The 16,896-nt window shown below is 44.6% G+C and overlaps 1 protein-coding gene across 4 annotated transcripts in view; it reads right to left on the minus strand.

Annotated features, from left to right (window-relative positions):
- Window positions 1-13,069, minus strand: part of TRMT10B (tRNA methyltransferase 10B) — a 54,285-nt gene extending 41,216 nt beyond the window's left edge. The window contains exons 1-3 of one of the 4 annotated variants that reach the window (XM_085854831.1): window positions 12,783-13,069; window positions 12,109-12,348; window positions 10,192-10,294 (exon numbers count right to left, since the gene is read on the minus strand). In XM_085854831.1, the coding sequence (XP_085710957.1) occupies window positions 10,192-10,294; window positions 12,109-12,315 (310 nt within the window). In that variant the 5' untranslated portion in view covers window positions 12,316-12,348; window positions 12,783-13,069. Of the gene's footprint in view, window positions 1-10,191; window positions 10,295-12,108; window positions 12,349-12,563; window positions 12,732-12,782 lie in introns of those variants that run through there. The other 3 variants (XM_085854832.1, XM_085854833.1, XM_085854834.1) reach the window with 3 other exon arrangements.
- Window positions 13,070-16,896: the final 3,827 nt, after the last annotated feature.

A 16,896-nucleotide genomic window follows, 5' to 3' on the forward strand; every position in this document is an offset into this window, starting at 1 on the left:
TAACGCCGGGAACCAGTCACGGGTGGACCTTTCGGTCTCACCGCGATCGAGCCAATCAGCCCCCGCGTGGGATATGGTTGCTCGCCAAATTCGAACTACCTAAGTACCCACGCGGAGGGTAGACCGGGCGATCGCACCTCGCCGCAGGTCGACTTCGGACACGGGCCACTTAAGCGACCCGTTCCGTACTATCAGAATAACCGAGCGGTGTTATCGTCGACCTCGACGGTTCGATTAATTATCGGGCGTATTCAGCCCACTACCAACCCTTTACGTGAAGCAAGATGGGGATTCAATGGAGGAAAAGACGAAGCGAAGCGGGAAACAGTTCAACAATAAAGCACATTTATTCGCGGCACACGGGAAGCACACAAATACAATTCCACCAAATGCACACAAAAAAAAAGAAAACACAATTCCATTTACACAAAAAGCAAACATAAAAGTGAAAACACAGTGCAGAGCTAATACCGACTACCGAGCACACGGCAACACTTATACAATTCTACTTCACAGACGGCGCCGACAACACATACCCAAAACCAAGGAAAAGAAATACCCTCAAGAATGAGGCGGGCCTGAGGCCGAGACCGGGTCGGGCCTACCCGTCTGGTGATGAGACGCGGAGCGGCGATGGCCCCGCAACCCGCGGGCCTCGCGGACAGTGCCTGGCAGGGGGTGGGAACGGGGCCCCCTTGGTCGCACTATCTCAGCGCGGGGGGAAACAGGAGGGGGTTGCTGATGCTCGGGGTATAGAGGATCTTTATTATCCCTGGTGTGCGTCTCCACCTCGGCCAGGTCGCGCTGCCGGCCTCCCTCGGGCGTGCAGCTCCTGGCACCGACGCGAGCACCCCCTCGTCCGACTCTCTTCAGCTTCTCCAGCCACTGCAGGCTTCGGGCTCCAGACTTCCACACTCTTCTCTCTCTTCTCCGACTCCTTCTCGTTCTCGTTCTCCTTCTCGTTCTCGTTTTCCTTCTTCTGACTCCTTCTCGTTCTCGTTCTCCTTTTCTCGTTCTCGTTCTCGTTCTCCTTTTCGTTCTCGTTCTCCTTTTCCGTTTTCGTTCTCCTTTTCGTTCTCGTTTCGCTGACTCCTTCTTCCTTCTCGTTCTCGTTCTCCTTCTCGTTCTCCTTCTTGTTCTCCCCCTTCTGACTGACGAACACCGTCCTTTTATCCCCCCGTAACTTCGCCTTTGACCCCCTCCCTTTGACCTTTCACCTCGCTCCCCATTGGCCCGAGAAAAAGTGGGCGTGAAGGCTTTTTGATCCACAAATTTGCATATATCGATCGCCCTGGGGGCGGGGCCAATTCGCCCCTCGCTCACCGATTGGACGGCAAAAAGTGGGCGTGTGTCGTTTTTGATCCGTTTTTGAAGCACAAAATCCGTGATTTTGTACACGCTGTTCGACACGCGCTCTGCACGAATCCAACACCGGTACCCACAGCGGGGCAAGAACGGTGGCGATGCTACGGTTGCGAGGTGTGACGGGAAGGTCGTGGCGGTTGTGGTGAAGCGGCGTTGTGGTTGGTGGTTGATGTTGTGGTTGTGATGGTAATCATGGCGGTTGGTCCAAAATAAAGATAGTAAAAGAAAAACGGCTATCCTGAAGAGTCGCAGCTCGCATAAATGACATGTATTCCCACTAGACAACGGGTTTGGACCTAACTACACATGTACTTACCGAGATACCTCACCTAAGGGACCTGAATGGTGGTTTGCGAATTTGGTAACCACAACAATATATATATATATATATATATATATATACATATACATATATATACATATATATACATATATATATATACATATATATATACATATATATATATATATATATACATATATACATATATATACATATATATATATATATATATATACATATATATACATATATATACACATATATATACATATATATACATATATATACATATATATACATATACATATACATTGCTCTGGAAAAAATTAAGAGACCACTGCAAAATTATCAGTTTTTCTGGTTTTACTATTTATAGGTATGTGTTTGAGTAAAATGAACATTTTTGTTTTATTCTATAAACTACTGACAACATTTCTCCCAAATTCCGAATAAAAATATTGTCATTTAGAGCATTTATTTGCAGAAAATGACAACTGGTCAAAATAACAACAAAGATTCAGTGTTTTCAGACCTCAAAGAATACAAACAAAACAAGTTTATATTCATTTTTAAACAAAACAATACTAATGTTTTAACTTAGGAAGAGTTCAGATATCAATATTTTGTGGAATAACCCTGATTTTCAATCACAGCTTTCATGCGTCTTGGCATGCTCTCCACCAGTCTTTCACATTGCTGTTGGGTGACTTTATGCCACTCCTGGCGCAAAAATTCAAGCAGCTCGGCTTTGTTTGATGGCTTGTGACCATCCATCTTCCTCTTGATCACATTCCAGAGGTTTTCAATGAGGTTCAGGTCTGGAGATTTGGCTGGCCATGACAGGGTCTTGATCTGATGGTCCTCCATCCACACCTTGATTGAACTGGCTGTGTGACATGGAGCATTGTCCTGCTGGAAAAACCAATCCTCACAGATGGGGAACATTGTCAGAGCAGAAGGAAGCAAGTTTTCTTCCAGGACAACCTTGTACGTGGCTTGATTAATGAGTCCTTCACAAAGACTAATCTGCCCAATTCCAGCCTTGCTGAAGCACCCCCAGATCATCACCGATCCTCCGAGTACAGCAGATAAGCTCTCATATTTTCACAAATTGTGCATTTTATGAGAAAAGCATGAAATTTCTAGCATAGTTAGGTCATACCATAATGTTTATTTTCGGATGTGGAGGGAAGTCAGATTTGACCTCTGAGGGGACAGTGAGAGGTCAAATCCAAGATGGCTACCAGCCCACCAGGTCTAATGTTCAAACGCGCTTAATTTTGGAACCAAACAGTGTAGAAAAACATTTAAGGTGTCATTTCCAACTAAATTGTGGATGCCCATTCATTTGGTGATACTTTTGAGATCGCCAGAACCCAAGGACATGCATTTAGTCAAGGTCAATGTCAAATTACGTTAAAAACTTTTGGACATTATTTTGCTGATACATTTATTTTAGCTTGGACACTGGATTGGACCTATGCAATAACAGTGAAACTTTGCTTCCATTTTGACACTATTAGCACTAGATATCCACATATTTCTACCAAATTGCATAACAACTTCCTTTGAAATATCATTTCTATCCGGCAAACTCGTACGGATAAATGTAGCTCATGATAACTATCAATCTTCCCACTCATACTAATTTTCGAATTCTCACTATCCACAATTTCCAAATATCCTATTGCTAATGATCAAAATCTAACAGTCTCCACTTCCATCTGTTGCATACAGTTCCTTGCCCTCTGCAAGAGGAAGATGAACAGCTTCAGGTGACAGGAAAGCAAACAATTCGGTTTTGTTCTCATTGCATCGAAGGAAGTCCTTCCATTTCTTTGGCATCACAGTAGAAGGAGCCACCCTTTTCCTGGCGCCCTTTCCCCTCTTCTGTTTGGTTGAGGCTTTCAAGCTGGCAGGTAGGTACACATCCCAGACAAGGTCGATGTGGCTGCTTTTCTCAGGTTGAGCAGAGATGTATGGTGCAAACACTCTTTCTCCATACTCTTGAAATGTTCTTTATGTTCCAGGATTTAGCATTTGAACCACAGCTGCACCATCGAGAATTGTTGCATCAGCCACAGGCGCACTATTGTTTTTGAGCAGATCTGATTCCACGCAGCGAAGTAGATCTGCTTTAACCCCAATCCACATTTTTCCTCCAGTTGACAGAGCTGGTGGGGCTGCATGGTTTTCATGGAAGAAGAAATTGTCCATGTTTTCATTTCGTGTTTGACAGGAGATAAACAGCCTCGAAAAGAGACCACAGGCACTCTTCAGTGCTGCGAGCTTTGCCTTCAGTTTTGACTTAATCTTGATTATTTTCAGATATCGGCATACTTGGGATACTTCATTCTTGACCTTGACCTCAATGTATGACCTCTTCTGGCAACCTGTAAATTAACATCAAATATATGGGCATCTGAAGATTCGTTGAAAATGACATCTCAAACATGAGACACCACTGGGGGTTCATTTGCATTATTTTTATTATTATTGCTGTACATCTCTCAACTGATTGCTTATTTTTGGTCAATTTTTACCTTGACCTTGACCTAAATGCATTTCCTTGAATGCTGGCAATCTCAAACGTATCAAATGAATGGGCATCCCCAATTTAGTTGGAAATGACACCTTAAATGATTTTCTACATGGTTTGGTTCCAAAATTAAGCGAGTTTGAACATTAGACCTGGTGGACTGGTGGCCATCTTGGATTTGACCTCTCACGGTCCTCAGAGGTCAAATCTGACTTCCCTCCACATCTGAAAATAAACCTTATGGTATTCATTAACTATGTCAGAAAATTCATGCTTTTCTCATAAAACGCACAATTATTGTGCTTATCCGCTGTACTATCCACCAAATTTCAGTGGGTGTGATACACTCTCCCTCTCTCTCCCTCTAGGCCTCTCCAGGTCTCAGTCTAACCATTAGACGACCAGGTGTTGGGCAAAGCAGAAAATTGGACTCATCAGAGAAGATGACCTTACTCCAGTCCTCTACAGTCCAATCCTTATGGTCTTTTGCAAACATCAGCCTGGCTCTTCTTTGCTTCTCATTGATGAAGGGCTTTTTTCGAGCTTTGCACGACTTCAGCCCTGCCCCTGGGAGCCTGTTTCGAACCGTCCTCACCATGCACTTCACCCCAGCTGCCGTTTGCCATTCTCTTTGTAGGTCACTTGATGTCATCCTACGGTTGTTGAGTGATATTTGAATGAGTTAGTGGTCATCCTGGTCAGTGGAAAGTCGTTTTCACCCTCTGCCAGTCTGTAGCTTTGTTGTCCCCAATGTCTGCCGCTTGACCTTGTTCTTATGAACCGCCGTCTTTGAAATTTTAAGGATGGAAGCAATGTGACGCTCACTGTATCCCTCTGCCAGTAAAGCCAGAATTGAACCCTTCTTTTCCTCACTCAAAACTTTTCTTTTCAACTCTTTTGGCATGGTCAATAGTTGTTTTTTTTTATTCCAATTATTTTTGAGGTACTACTGGCACTGTTTTTGCCATCCAACTGGTCCTATTGCAGGAGAATAGTGATGACCACAGCAGTGGTTTTTATACTTTTCCTTGTTAAATAAGATTCAGTTCAGGTGATCACCTAATCAGTACCTCACTAAGTGGAATGAGGTGTGCCTGTGTTGGAATTCAACAGACACTGGAATGGAATGGCTGTCATACATGTAGAGATGCTGATTTAAAATTATTTTGGAGTGGTCTCTTATTTTTTTTCCAGAGCTTTATATATGTATGTATATATATATATATATATATATATATATATATATATATATATATATATATATATATATATATATATATATATATATATATATATATATATATATATATATATATATTGTTGCGTGGGTGGCCAGCCCAGGTTAACCCCCCGACCCAAGTTGTGGTGACACCGACAGTCCCCGGACGGCTGAGCGGTTCCTTATTAATAGGAGGCAGACACGTTGGTCCTCGGAGATTTTAACACGGGCTCGAAGGGCATGGGGCGCAATGGTGGAGGGTGGAGGAGCACTGGGAATGAATCGCATGCACAGAGGATTTATCCTCAAGTCCCACTGCAAATACACGAATACAGTTTCTTTAAATGAACACATTTGATGAATATAAACAAATATTTATTAAGGACAATAATTCAAAAGGTAATGATGATAATAATAATAATAAAGTAAATAAATCCGAAAGTTGAGGTTCCTTACACAAAGGCTCAAATAAGGGAACACAAAATAAAAAGAAAACCCTTCCATTGAACTATTCTTGTACTTAGCTTGGCCCAGAGCTGGCACCTGTGGAGCTTGGAATGGAGGTGCTTCAATTCGCAAGTGCAGACACGCGCAAATTGGCGCTTCTCTCGTAGCAGGACAAACGTACGCCAGGCAATCTGCGAGCGGCACTCCACACCAAGGCTCAGAGCCCCAGTGTTACGGCTTCATGTGCTCCGATTGTCCTCAACGACTCAACCAAGAGCCAAAGGCCAGCATCTTGCTTTACCACATGAGCCAAATCACCTCAACACAAATACAATGGCCTTGTCGTCCTCCTCGACGTGCGCTCCCCCTCCGCTCTCGCCTCTCCAAACCATGTACCTCGTGCCTCCGCTCTGATCATGGCTCTTCAAAAACGTGCAAGCCCTGAACTCCCTCCCCTGATTCTCTTCTGAATCACCTCTGCCTCGTGCGTTCCTCACAATGACCTTGTGCGCGTGTTCTGCCGATCTCTCGTCCTATGCAGTAGGAAGCCTCCCACAATGCGCAACCAACCTTCCTCTTGATCATGCCTATAGCCTCCGCCTCTGGGGCATGGCCTGCTTCCACAAAACCTGGGAAGGCGGGGCTTCTGCCTGTTCGGCAAGCCTGCTTGTTCCTTCTCATGGTTTTGGTTATAAAGACATGGGGAAAAGTCACAGGAGGGGTGATTACAGACTAGGGAAGCTTATTCTTAAACCCAAGCAAATTAACATGACACCAACCCGTGTGGTGACACGTAACACTGAAGTTCACAAGCCCTTGACTTAGTCACATTGAGATGCCTCCTTACCACGGACCAAGCAACTCTACATAATGCTATATTCCCTATTAAATTCTTCCATCTACCCCCACAACTGTAACAATATATATGCATCTCCTCACTCTAATTCATGGACTGGTGTTCTTGTGCGTTTGTTTGCCGTACTACTCCTACAGTTCTGTGCAGATTACATCCAGACTTGCTACATCGGATCAACATGACCCCAATCAATGTATAGGGGTGTTTTTATCTTTGCCGGTGGTCTTTTTGTAGAAAAGGAGGGGGGGGGGGGAAATGTGCTAGGCAAATTCTCTTTATAAATGTGTATCATGTAGCATCGCCTCCAGGTGTGGCAGGGTATTGCAAGTCTCCACCATTTAGAGAACAGTATTCCTGTCCCAACGTTTTCCAGTGCAGTGAGGTGTTTTGAATTACAAGCAGTTGGCAGGCCACGCACAACGTCAGTGTTCACAACAACATGCACAAATCACAATCCTGCACATACATGTGCAAATCATGACCCAAGCGCACGCTGTCATTGGCCGCCCCGACCACTCACGAGTCCCCAAAGCCGAATGGAGCCTTTTCCGATCCTGAGACTTACAACTTAACCACAGCGAGCAACCACAATTCAGAGCAAGCAGTCTTCTTATCCATGCTGCCACCAGCGGAGCACTCCCCAGTCTCGAAGCATCCAGCTTAACCACAGAAAGGAATCCTCCCCTCCCCCACCTTCATCCCTGAAGTGATGACAATGTAAATCGACACGACCTCCCCGATGATGTTGACGAAGATCAACCTTCCAATGTAGATCGACCTCCCATGTGGCCTCAGGTGTATGCCCAGTCTCGGTCTTTTCCCTTTCGTTCATATCCTTCCCCAGCCTCAAGGCCCTGTCACACCTTGACGTTTTAGCCAGCGTATGGCAAGGTATCAAAATGTATGTAAAACGCTGGCGTACGCTGAACTATTGATGTTTTTTTCCAGTTTTGGACGTATTCATAACGAATTGGATGTATGCATAACGTATTAGTAATCTACACAGAACGTTTCAATCACATATAGATAACTTATACCAACAAATGCTGAGCGTGTTGTCGGCGTTCACAACCTATGCCCAACGATGGTCTAACTTATGTATAGCGCGCGGCAGCGTATCGCCGACGATCACGTGGCGTAGGCTATTAAAAGGCTGCGGCTCGACGATTCAAATCATAACTGCACTCGACATCGAAGTGTCAAGCCATTGTCACACCTTGACGTTTTAGCCAGCGTATGCCGACGTATGAAAAATTTGCCGAATACGCTGGCACACGTCGAATACGTTATGGGTAAGATTTGTATACGTTAAAAGCACGCTGAAGCACGCTGGCATACGTCGTAGTACGCTGAGTACGTCGACAAATTTTCAGCATTTTGAAAATTTTTCGACGTATCTAGCGTATGACACACGCTCCGCATACGCTGGCCATAAGTTGTAGGCAAGTTACACGATCGTTGACACATGTTACTTGTAAGTTACTCATAAGTCGAAACATGTTGAGGTAATGGTTAGCGTCAGTGTTCCAGACTCCCTGTTTTTTTTTTTGGTTTTTTTTTTTCTTGGTGATGTTGACACTTCGATTTCTAGTGCGGTTATGATTTAAATCGTTGAGCGGCAGCCTATTAATTATATTATATTATAACCGCACTAGAAATCGAAGTGTCAAAATCACAGTCATACAGAAGAAAAAAAAAAAAAAATCAGGGAGTCTGGAACACTGACGCTAACCATTACCTCGACGCGTTTCGACTTATGAGTAACTTACAAGTAACGTGTGTCGACGCGTGTCAACGATCGCGTAACGTGCCTACAACTAATGGCCAGCGTATGCGGAACGTGCGAGTCATATGCTGGCATACGTCGAAAAATTTCAAGCATGGAAAATTTGTCTCAGCTCAGCGTACCACGACGTATGCCAGCGTGCTCTTAACATATACAAAACTTACCCATATGTATTCGACGTGTGCCAGCATTTTAGACAAATTTTTCATACATCGGCATACGCTGGCTAAATAGTCAAGGTGTGACAGGGCCTTCACCCGTCCTTGATAGGACAGAATAGGCAAAACCAAACAAGCTGCTTGGCAAGGCTAGGGCATCAGACTATGTCCTATATGCACTTCGATCTATTTCAACTCCAGGTACCACATGTGTCGCCCCCTGCCCTCATCAAAGCTGCCCTCCATGGCTTGGTTCTCACTCACATGGAAGTCAATGTATTCGGCATAATCGTTTATTCCACAAAACTCGGTCTCTCGCATCCCCAACAACCGGAACCTTGCAAGGGGAAGTTCGCAAAAGCTCGGGCCTTCCCTCCTGGCAGCACAGGGTCAAAAAGTCCCATCAAGCTTCAGGAGCAGGCCGCGTAATATCAGGCGTATCGTCGACATCTCATCCAATGTAAACTGTCGTTTTCAGCTCGGTCGTCACTGCCCTCTCAACTGATGTACTTGACGTGGCCCTCTGTCCCCTCTATCCCAGGCGAGAGGGAGGCGGCATGAGCAGATCATGCAGACTCCCTCCCGTCATGTATGTGCATGTGTGTTTGTTCAGTCCCACACTATGGTACAGTGGTAACTCACAGGCAAAAAAAAAGTGCGTGTGCGATGTTTGCGCTACCTAATCATCTGTGCTACCCTGCACTCCGGTAGTCATCATCTGTGCTACCCCGCACTCCGGTACAAAGTTCACTCAGCTAAACACAACAAAAAATACATCCTATTTCTCCTCTGTAATAACAGGTCGTTGGATCAGATTACAAAGTGTGGGCTCGATGTCATCTGGTATGATTTTTTTTCTTTTTTCTTCACGAGATCACATCGTTCCCCATTTTGGTGCAATCTGTTCTCATGTAGGATGTCATTTAATTTCATCATGAGCTTTGAGTGATGTTATCTTCTCTATAAAAGTGAATGAGACGTTTGTTTGGAACGCCACTCTAAACTCCCAAGGTTAATCATGACCAAACTTTATGGGATCCCATTTTTACCACAATACACCTTTACTAGGGATTCTAAAGTCATTTTCTCACATTTCATAACTTCCCTGTCACGGGGCTGAGGTGGGAGTCTGGAGGGAGGGGGTTGAGGTGGGAGGGAGGAGAAGGGATGAGAGAATGGAGGGGAAGGGATGAGAAGAGGGAGGGAGCGGGTAGGGTAGGAGAAGGTGGGTGGAGGGAGAGTGGAGGCAGGGGAGGAGTGGGACGAGGGAGGGAAAGGGGTGGGTGTGAGGGAGAAGGGAATGGGAGGGGTGGGAGGAGGGACCCGGCGTTGCGGGTACATTTACTCGTAATAACAATAATAATACCTTTCTGACATCTTTAGTAAAAAAAGAAAACTTTTGTTGACTTGGTTTCATTTCATTTACAGGCAAACAGAAAACAGAATGCAACAATGAACAAGTGACAGACAAAAGGAAGCCCTTAGTATAATGCGCTCAAAATGACCCCGAAAGGCTCACATATGAGGCATCCACGAACCTGCAGCCTGGCGCTGCTTCCGCTTTGCATGCTCCTCGCGCCGCCGTTCTTTCCTGGCACGGAGGCACCGCTCCCAACCACGCCATTTCCGCAACACATTCCTCTGCACAAGTGCACAAATAGCAATCCTTTGGCAGGATACAGACATGAACCTCAAGACCACATTGGGAGTTGGGAGGTTGTGGGTTGTATTTTTTTTTTTCACTGTGGCCTAACTTTAGAATTTAGATCCAACCAAAACAGAGATAGCAGTGTCTTTTCTAAGTAATATAAACATTTCCTGCATGTGAACTCCCTTTCCTTCAACGTTACCAACCTTCCAGATTCTCAGAACAAAACTGAAAGAAATATATTTGTATAAACAAGAGGATCATGGAGGAGCAACGTGAGGGGGTGGGGTTGGGGAGAGGGGGGGAGGTAAGTAACTGACAGGCTCCACCAGTATGGCAGTCAGACCATTTTTGGAGCCAACAAGCTCGTGAATAAAGAAACAGGAAAAGAAGAGAGAAAGGAGGGAAGGAAACACATTAACCTGTAAGTAAGTGGTTTAGGTTAGGTAGGGTTAATTTTAGTAGAAAAGACCTGTGGGTAGGGATGGGAGGGTGGCGATGTGAGATGGTGGTGCACCGCCTGCTTGAGGTCCGAGAGTGAAAAATGTGATCATACATCCTCAGGAAGGCAAAGCCACAAATTAAAGAAAAGAAGAGCAAAAGAACAGAGGTGTGCGATGATTATAAAGTAATCATGCTTTATGAAAGGGCTCAGTTGAGGTCATGCCCTGAACACTTCATGATATTGTTACGGATCTGATGTGTACCAAATGTGGGTTCGACTAGGAGGGGAGATGTGTATTGATAAATAGTCAGCCTGATGCTGTCCCTTCCACAGATTCAGGGAAGAGTCTTGCAGAGAGAGGGGGCAAAGTTACAGATCTAGTCTGGAGGGTAAAATGGGGGACATACAAGAAGAGTTATTTCATAGTACATGTTAAAATAAGTGCGAAACAATTCCTGTAATGAAATATGTCGAGCACGTTTAGAAAGATTTGTCCGTCCGTCCTGTGTATTTCTATCTATGCCCGATCTTTCCCCCTTCCCTACAAGCTTTCCCCATTGTACATCTGTCTTCATGCGTTTTTACATTCTAAACAGCCCCTCGGCACGACCCAATAGTGATAGCAAGGTGGACTCGAGACACGCCATTTTTGGACATCTAGTGGGCCAAGCCAATCAGACGACTGTCCGTGGTTTGGAATTTTCCCTGCTTACCAACCAATCAGCGCCGCCCATAAATCATTGCCTGACAGGCTACATCGGCCAATGGGTGCATGCCATGGGTGGACCAATTCAACCCAAGGAACATTATAAAAGCATGTACACCACATTGGTGGTTGGTTGCTGGTTCCTGCCTGCTTCGTGGTTCCTGGCTGCTTCTGTGAACACACAAGGTGTGTCGAGGACCACTATACCACTCACCCCCCCCCCAATCCCCCACGACGCTCTGGACAAGTCCGTGCACACCCAAACCAAGACCTGCACTGCGTGCATGAACTTCACACACGGAGGTTTATCTTTAACAATTGTTGAAGACGCACGAAAGCTACAATATGTACCATACTCTTTACAAAGCGTTACTGCTGCCAAAGCAGTTTATTGGCACAGGTTAAGCCGGGTGGTTTGCCATTGCCTTCCCAGCTCCCAGGTCACGGCATGAATTTGTTTAGGGTGCCAGCAATAGCTCACCTACTCTTCGCGAAGAGAGGCGAAGGACATCATTGCATCTTCAACGTCCACCAAGGTTCTCATCTTTCATCAAACATGTGACCATAATTTTTATGCCATTATTATTTGACAGCAAACTGTGGGGGGGGGGGGGTAGCACTCAAAATTGTACCCACATTAAAATCCATTTCCTTACAGACATATAGATGCTATTCATCTGGTTGTTCCAAGAAGATCCATCGATGGATGGTGCCAGGGTCAAAGCCCGAAGGTCTTCCAGCAAGCTGTTCTCCAAGCTGGTCGCGCCACTATGCACTCCCTCGTTGTGCTGATCATCGCCGAGCCTCCTTCCGGCGTTGCCCACTCTCACGTTCTTCCCCAAAGTTTGCAGATCCACCCGCATTACCACTCAGGTCTGTCACCTGGGTCTTCGTACCTGCCCAAAAGTAGCAAAATTTTAAAAATTAAATAAATAAATAAAATTATTTCAATCAAAACATCTTCGTCACAATACTTACTGATCACCGATGAATTAAAATAATTTGAGTAAGATAACGTTTGTGTTGGTCCAATGATACCGGAGCAGAGCGATGAACCAAGGGGGGCTCGCGCGACGTGAGGGTCACGTGGTTCGTGATTTCGATTACTCACCAACTCTCAGATCCACTGCACGAGCCGCTGCAACCCCAGGAACTAACGTTACCCTTTGTCATCACCAACTAACACCCCTTTATCCGACGGTACGGTCGACGGTACGGTCGACGGCTAATCGATAACAACCGCATGTCCTCAGTCAGTACGCGGTTCGAATTACGTCCGTCGTAAGGACCCCGTTCCAAAGACCTTCCCACCCTCCCTCAACCATCTTGCCTGTTGTTGAACTCGATCCCCTTGCTGCGGTCTTCAAAGGTTCACTCTTCCACTCGCGCAGATTCGGATCAAAACGCCCCGTCAATCAGTGAATAATAAAATAAATAAACAAACCCCAGATTGGCGTCGCTCTTCTCACTGCACGTGATCACATTGTTATTGTTATTGTTCAATTTAAATTAATCGAATTGCGTTGTGAATGTGTGGGGAAGCGAGAGGGCCTGGGGGGGCAGAAGCGACTCCAAGCATACACCACCCAGCGTCTCTGCTGCTGCTGCGTTGGGCGGGGCTCAGGATCTTTAATGCCCTTTACCCTTTGCCCACAGACGTACATCGAGTTCACAAGGCGGTCACAGTTATTAAATTATGGCGGGGATTTTACAGAAAGCAAGATTAACAATAAATTCTCGACGTCCGTATACCTCTTCTTCTTCCTTTAATTCTTCTCCTTCTTCTCTCTGTGAATTTTAATGGAGGCTTTCAGAGCTGATAGGCTCTATACACGCCACGCACCTCACCGTGATCGAAATTGTTTGTTATCCCATCGAGTGTAAAGGAATTTAAATGGATTTTCCCACACTCCTTCAGGAATTTTATGCCCAGCTCACAGAATTGAGGATGCATCTGCTTCTAAATCTTCTTCTTCTTCTTCTGAAATAAATATAATAATAATAATGTGATTATTATTATTATTTATAATTATCCGTGGAGTAAAAACGAGTTGATGAAATCTTTGATTCCACGTTGATCAGCCATTTAAAAAAAAAAAAACATTTCCACTGTAAGTTCTCGTCTCTCGCCATCACGTGTGACCCGAATTCTTCAAACAACCATTTTTAGCAACGTCTCGCGTTGCGAACGCTGCTCATAGAGAGCTCGGCGTTGTTTTGTTGTTCTTCTTCTTCTTCTTCTTCTTCTTCTTCTTCTTCTTCTTCTTCTTCTTCTTCTTCAGACAAACCCTTAATCTTGAGGACTCGGCTCTTGTACATACACGATCCGGATCTCCTTAAATACTAAGCACATGTACACATCCTCACATAGACGGTGCCCTTTGAGAGCGTCTATCATGAACTTTTAAATATATTCGGACATTTGCTTTAAAGTTTCGAAAAATTCACGTTACTATTTAAAGATTATTCCATTTATCGTATTGTAATTTCGTAAATACATTATTTATTTCGTAAATACACGATATATCGTAAATACATAAATATATTATGACGCGTTTCGCTATTGGCTTCATCAAGGCACGTGACGAAATATCGGAAGTTGTTGTTGTTGTTTTTTTTAAAAATTTTAGCCGACAAAATCTTTAGGACGCTGCTCGTGGACACATTTATCCTTGTTCTTTTATGTTTGCCTTTTTTTTTTTACACACCTCAAAGTGTGTCGACAGCACCGCTGAGGCGTCGAATCACTACAAACTCTTGTCAACTCAGGCGAACGAAAAAGAAAAACAGGAAGTGGTTTTCGTCTGTTTTTGAAATGTTAAAGAGGGGAGAGGCATATTTCTTCTTATTTTATACTTACACAACCTTTTGGAGCAAGACTTGCAATTACCTGGTGCGTGTTCCGTTCGCTAGCGGCTTGCTTGATTAAAAGCGCTCAAGCAAGCATTCCAACGGAACGGAGTGCTTGGCACCGCTTAACAACATGGCGGTCTCCATGGAGATAATGTTTTCATGGTACTCCAGCAAATGCTGTCCGGACCGTCGTTTTCAGTTTTATTCGATCCTCTTGTGACAACTTCCCCAAACGAATTTATTGTGTTAGCAGCGGCTGCAAAGTACGAGGAAGAGGGAAAGAAAGATAAATAAATGGAGGGCTAGAAGGGGGGAAACCCCCTGCCAAGCTTATCTATATACCTTCAATACGCATTGTGGGAGGGGGGGTGTTGGGGTTTTGCAAGTTTGTAGTTTTCAAAGAACTAGTGCGTGCCCATTGGTGCATGCCAGTATGTGCAGCTTCGTTCCTTCGCTCTCGTTAACGACGACTGGATTGGGCATTTTTTCAATTAGATCGGACCAACCGTATCATAAATGGCCACAACTTGGGAAACACCTGGGAAACATACTCAGGTCCCCAGCGTCAATTGTGACGTCATACCAAACGAAGAAGAAGAATTGTGACGCCCCTCTCTTGCCCCCCCCTCTCCCCCCTAGTCTCGCCCTTCCTCTCTCCCCCCTCCTCTCGCCCTCTTTCTCACCCCACTCTCACCCCTCCCGTCCCCCTATTTCGCCCCTCCTCTCTCCCCCTCTTGAATTGTGACTCCCCTCTCTCGCCCCCTCTCTGTAAATGTATTCACAAATGTCTACCAAGCACAACAATTAATTCAAACCTTGGGAAAAAAACAGCTTTCAAATCCTTGGGAACCCTTGGGAAACAGCTGAAACGGATGAAGAACGATATCAAACCTTGAAAAGGCACATACTCAGGTCCCCAGCGTCGATTGTGACGTCATACCAAACGAAGAAGAAGAATTGTGACGTCAATCGTGCAAAAAAATGTTACTTGTGACGTCATTCGTGACGTCATAGCACCGTGTCCTGTCATTGGTTGACAGACGTTATTGGTCATTATTGGTTGACAGACAATATATTGGTCGTTATTGGTTGACAGACATTGGTCATTGTATCACGTTATTCTTTTTATTACTGCCAATTGTTGTGCTATTATTATTATTATTATTAATATGCTGTTATTATTATTCTGAGATATATTTGGGAAAAAATGGTATGATAAGGTGGAACGACACTTCAGCTGCGATATATACACCTTTCCAACACTGAAAAAAGCAATAAAATGGCCGTAACTTGGGAACCGCTCGTCCGATTAATATCAAACCTTGAAAAGGCACATCCGCGGGTCCCCGGCAATATTCCTGGCAAGTTTCAATCAGATTGGATCGGTGGTTGTCGAGAAACGGCGGTCGCAGACACACACACACACACACACACACACACACACACACACACACACACACACACACACACACACACACACACACACACACACACACACACACACACACACACACACACACACACACACACACACACACACACGATGAAAAATCGAAGTTACAATACAATTACATTATGAATTGCACGTTACAATATCAACCTCTGTGATGGCAAAATTAACGAAATAGCCACCAATCGTTTTGAATTCGACCACGTCGGCCATTTTTGCTGACGCGCTGAGGCGTTCCGTTCGTAAGCGGCTTGCTTACCGCTCGGCAAACACGAATTGCTTGCTCTGCTTGCCAAGCAGTTTGCACAGCGATTGATACGGAATGGCTGGATTGGAAAGCGATAGCAAGCCGCTTGATAACGGAACACACCCCTGATATCTGATATGTTGAAGATAACGAAGACAGAAGAGGTGCAAGTGAACTTTTCCAGCAAAATTGACAGTGACGGGACCATGGCCAATACATAGCCCTTGGGTAAAGAGGAGAGTTTATTAGGAAGGTAGTGAGGCAGGGTTAGGGTTCTTTCACTCAGAGAGTAGTTGTGGTAGTGCTTTGTGCACGGAATGGTTTCCCTGGGAAGGTGTATTGCAGCAGCAGAAAGAATATATAGAATTAAACTGGAATTAGGTGTTTAATCTGGAATCATTGGAAATAGAGGGGTATACAGGGATATTGGCATGATTTGTAGTTGTAGTTGTACGTCTCAATTGCGTGTGTTTGGTGATGATATACATGTGTCGTGATTGTCGTGTCTGTGGGAGGGTCTCATCGAAGGATGAGTCTGTGGACTGTGGGTGGTCTTTGTGCATTCCTCTCCCTGCAGGCTGCAACCACCTTCCCTTCACCCCCAACCAAACCCCCAAAAAACAAAACAAAAATTTTCATCATAATAATAAAAAATACTTTTACTTCAAATATTACGAGTAGGGTGATTGTGTCACCCCTCCACAGTTACACACGCACACACGCACAATTACATTTTTACTGTGAGTAAATGAAACTGACACATGGAATTCTGACAAGTCATTAACAAAAAGGCTTTTTTTTTTTTTTTTTTTTTTTTTTTTTTTTGTATACCTTGGTCGAGGCTCGTATGAGAGCTAACACACAACTCACAGCAAGGAGGCATGAGACAAGAGG

The sequence above is a fragment of the Eptatretus burgeri genome, chromosome 14 (genome assembly GCF_056783735.1).
Source record: "Eptatretus burgeri isolate ZD-2024b chromosome 14, Ebu_testis_v1, whole genome shotgun sequence".
NCBI classification, from domain to species: Eukaryota; Metazoa; Chordata; class Myxini; order Myxiniformes; family Myxinidae; genus Eptatretus; species Eptatretus burgeri.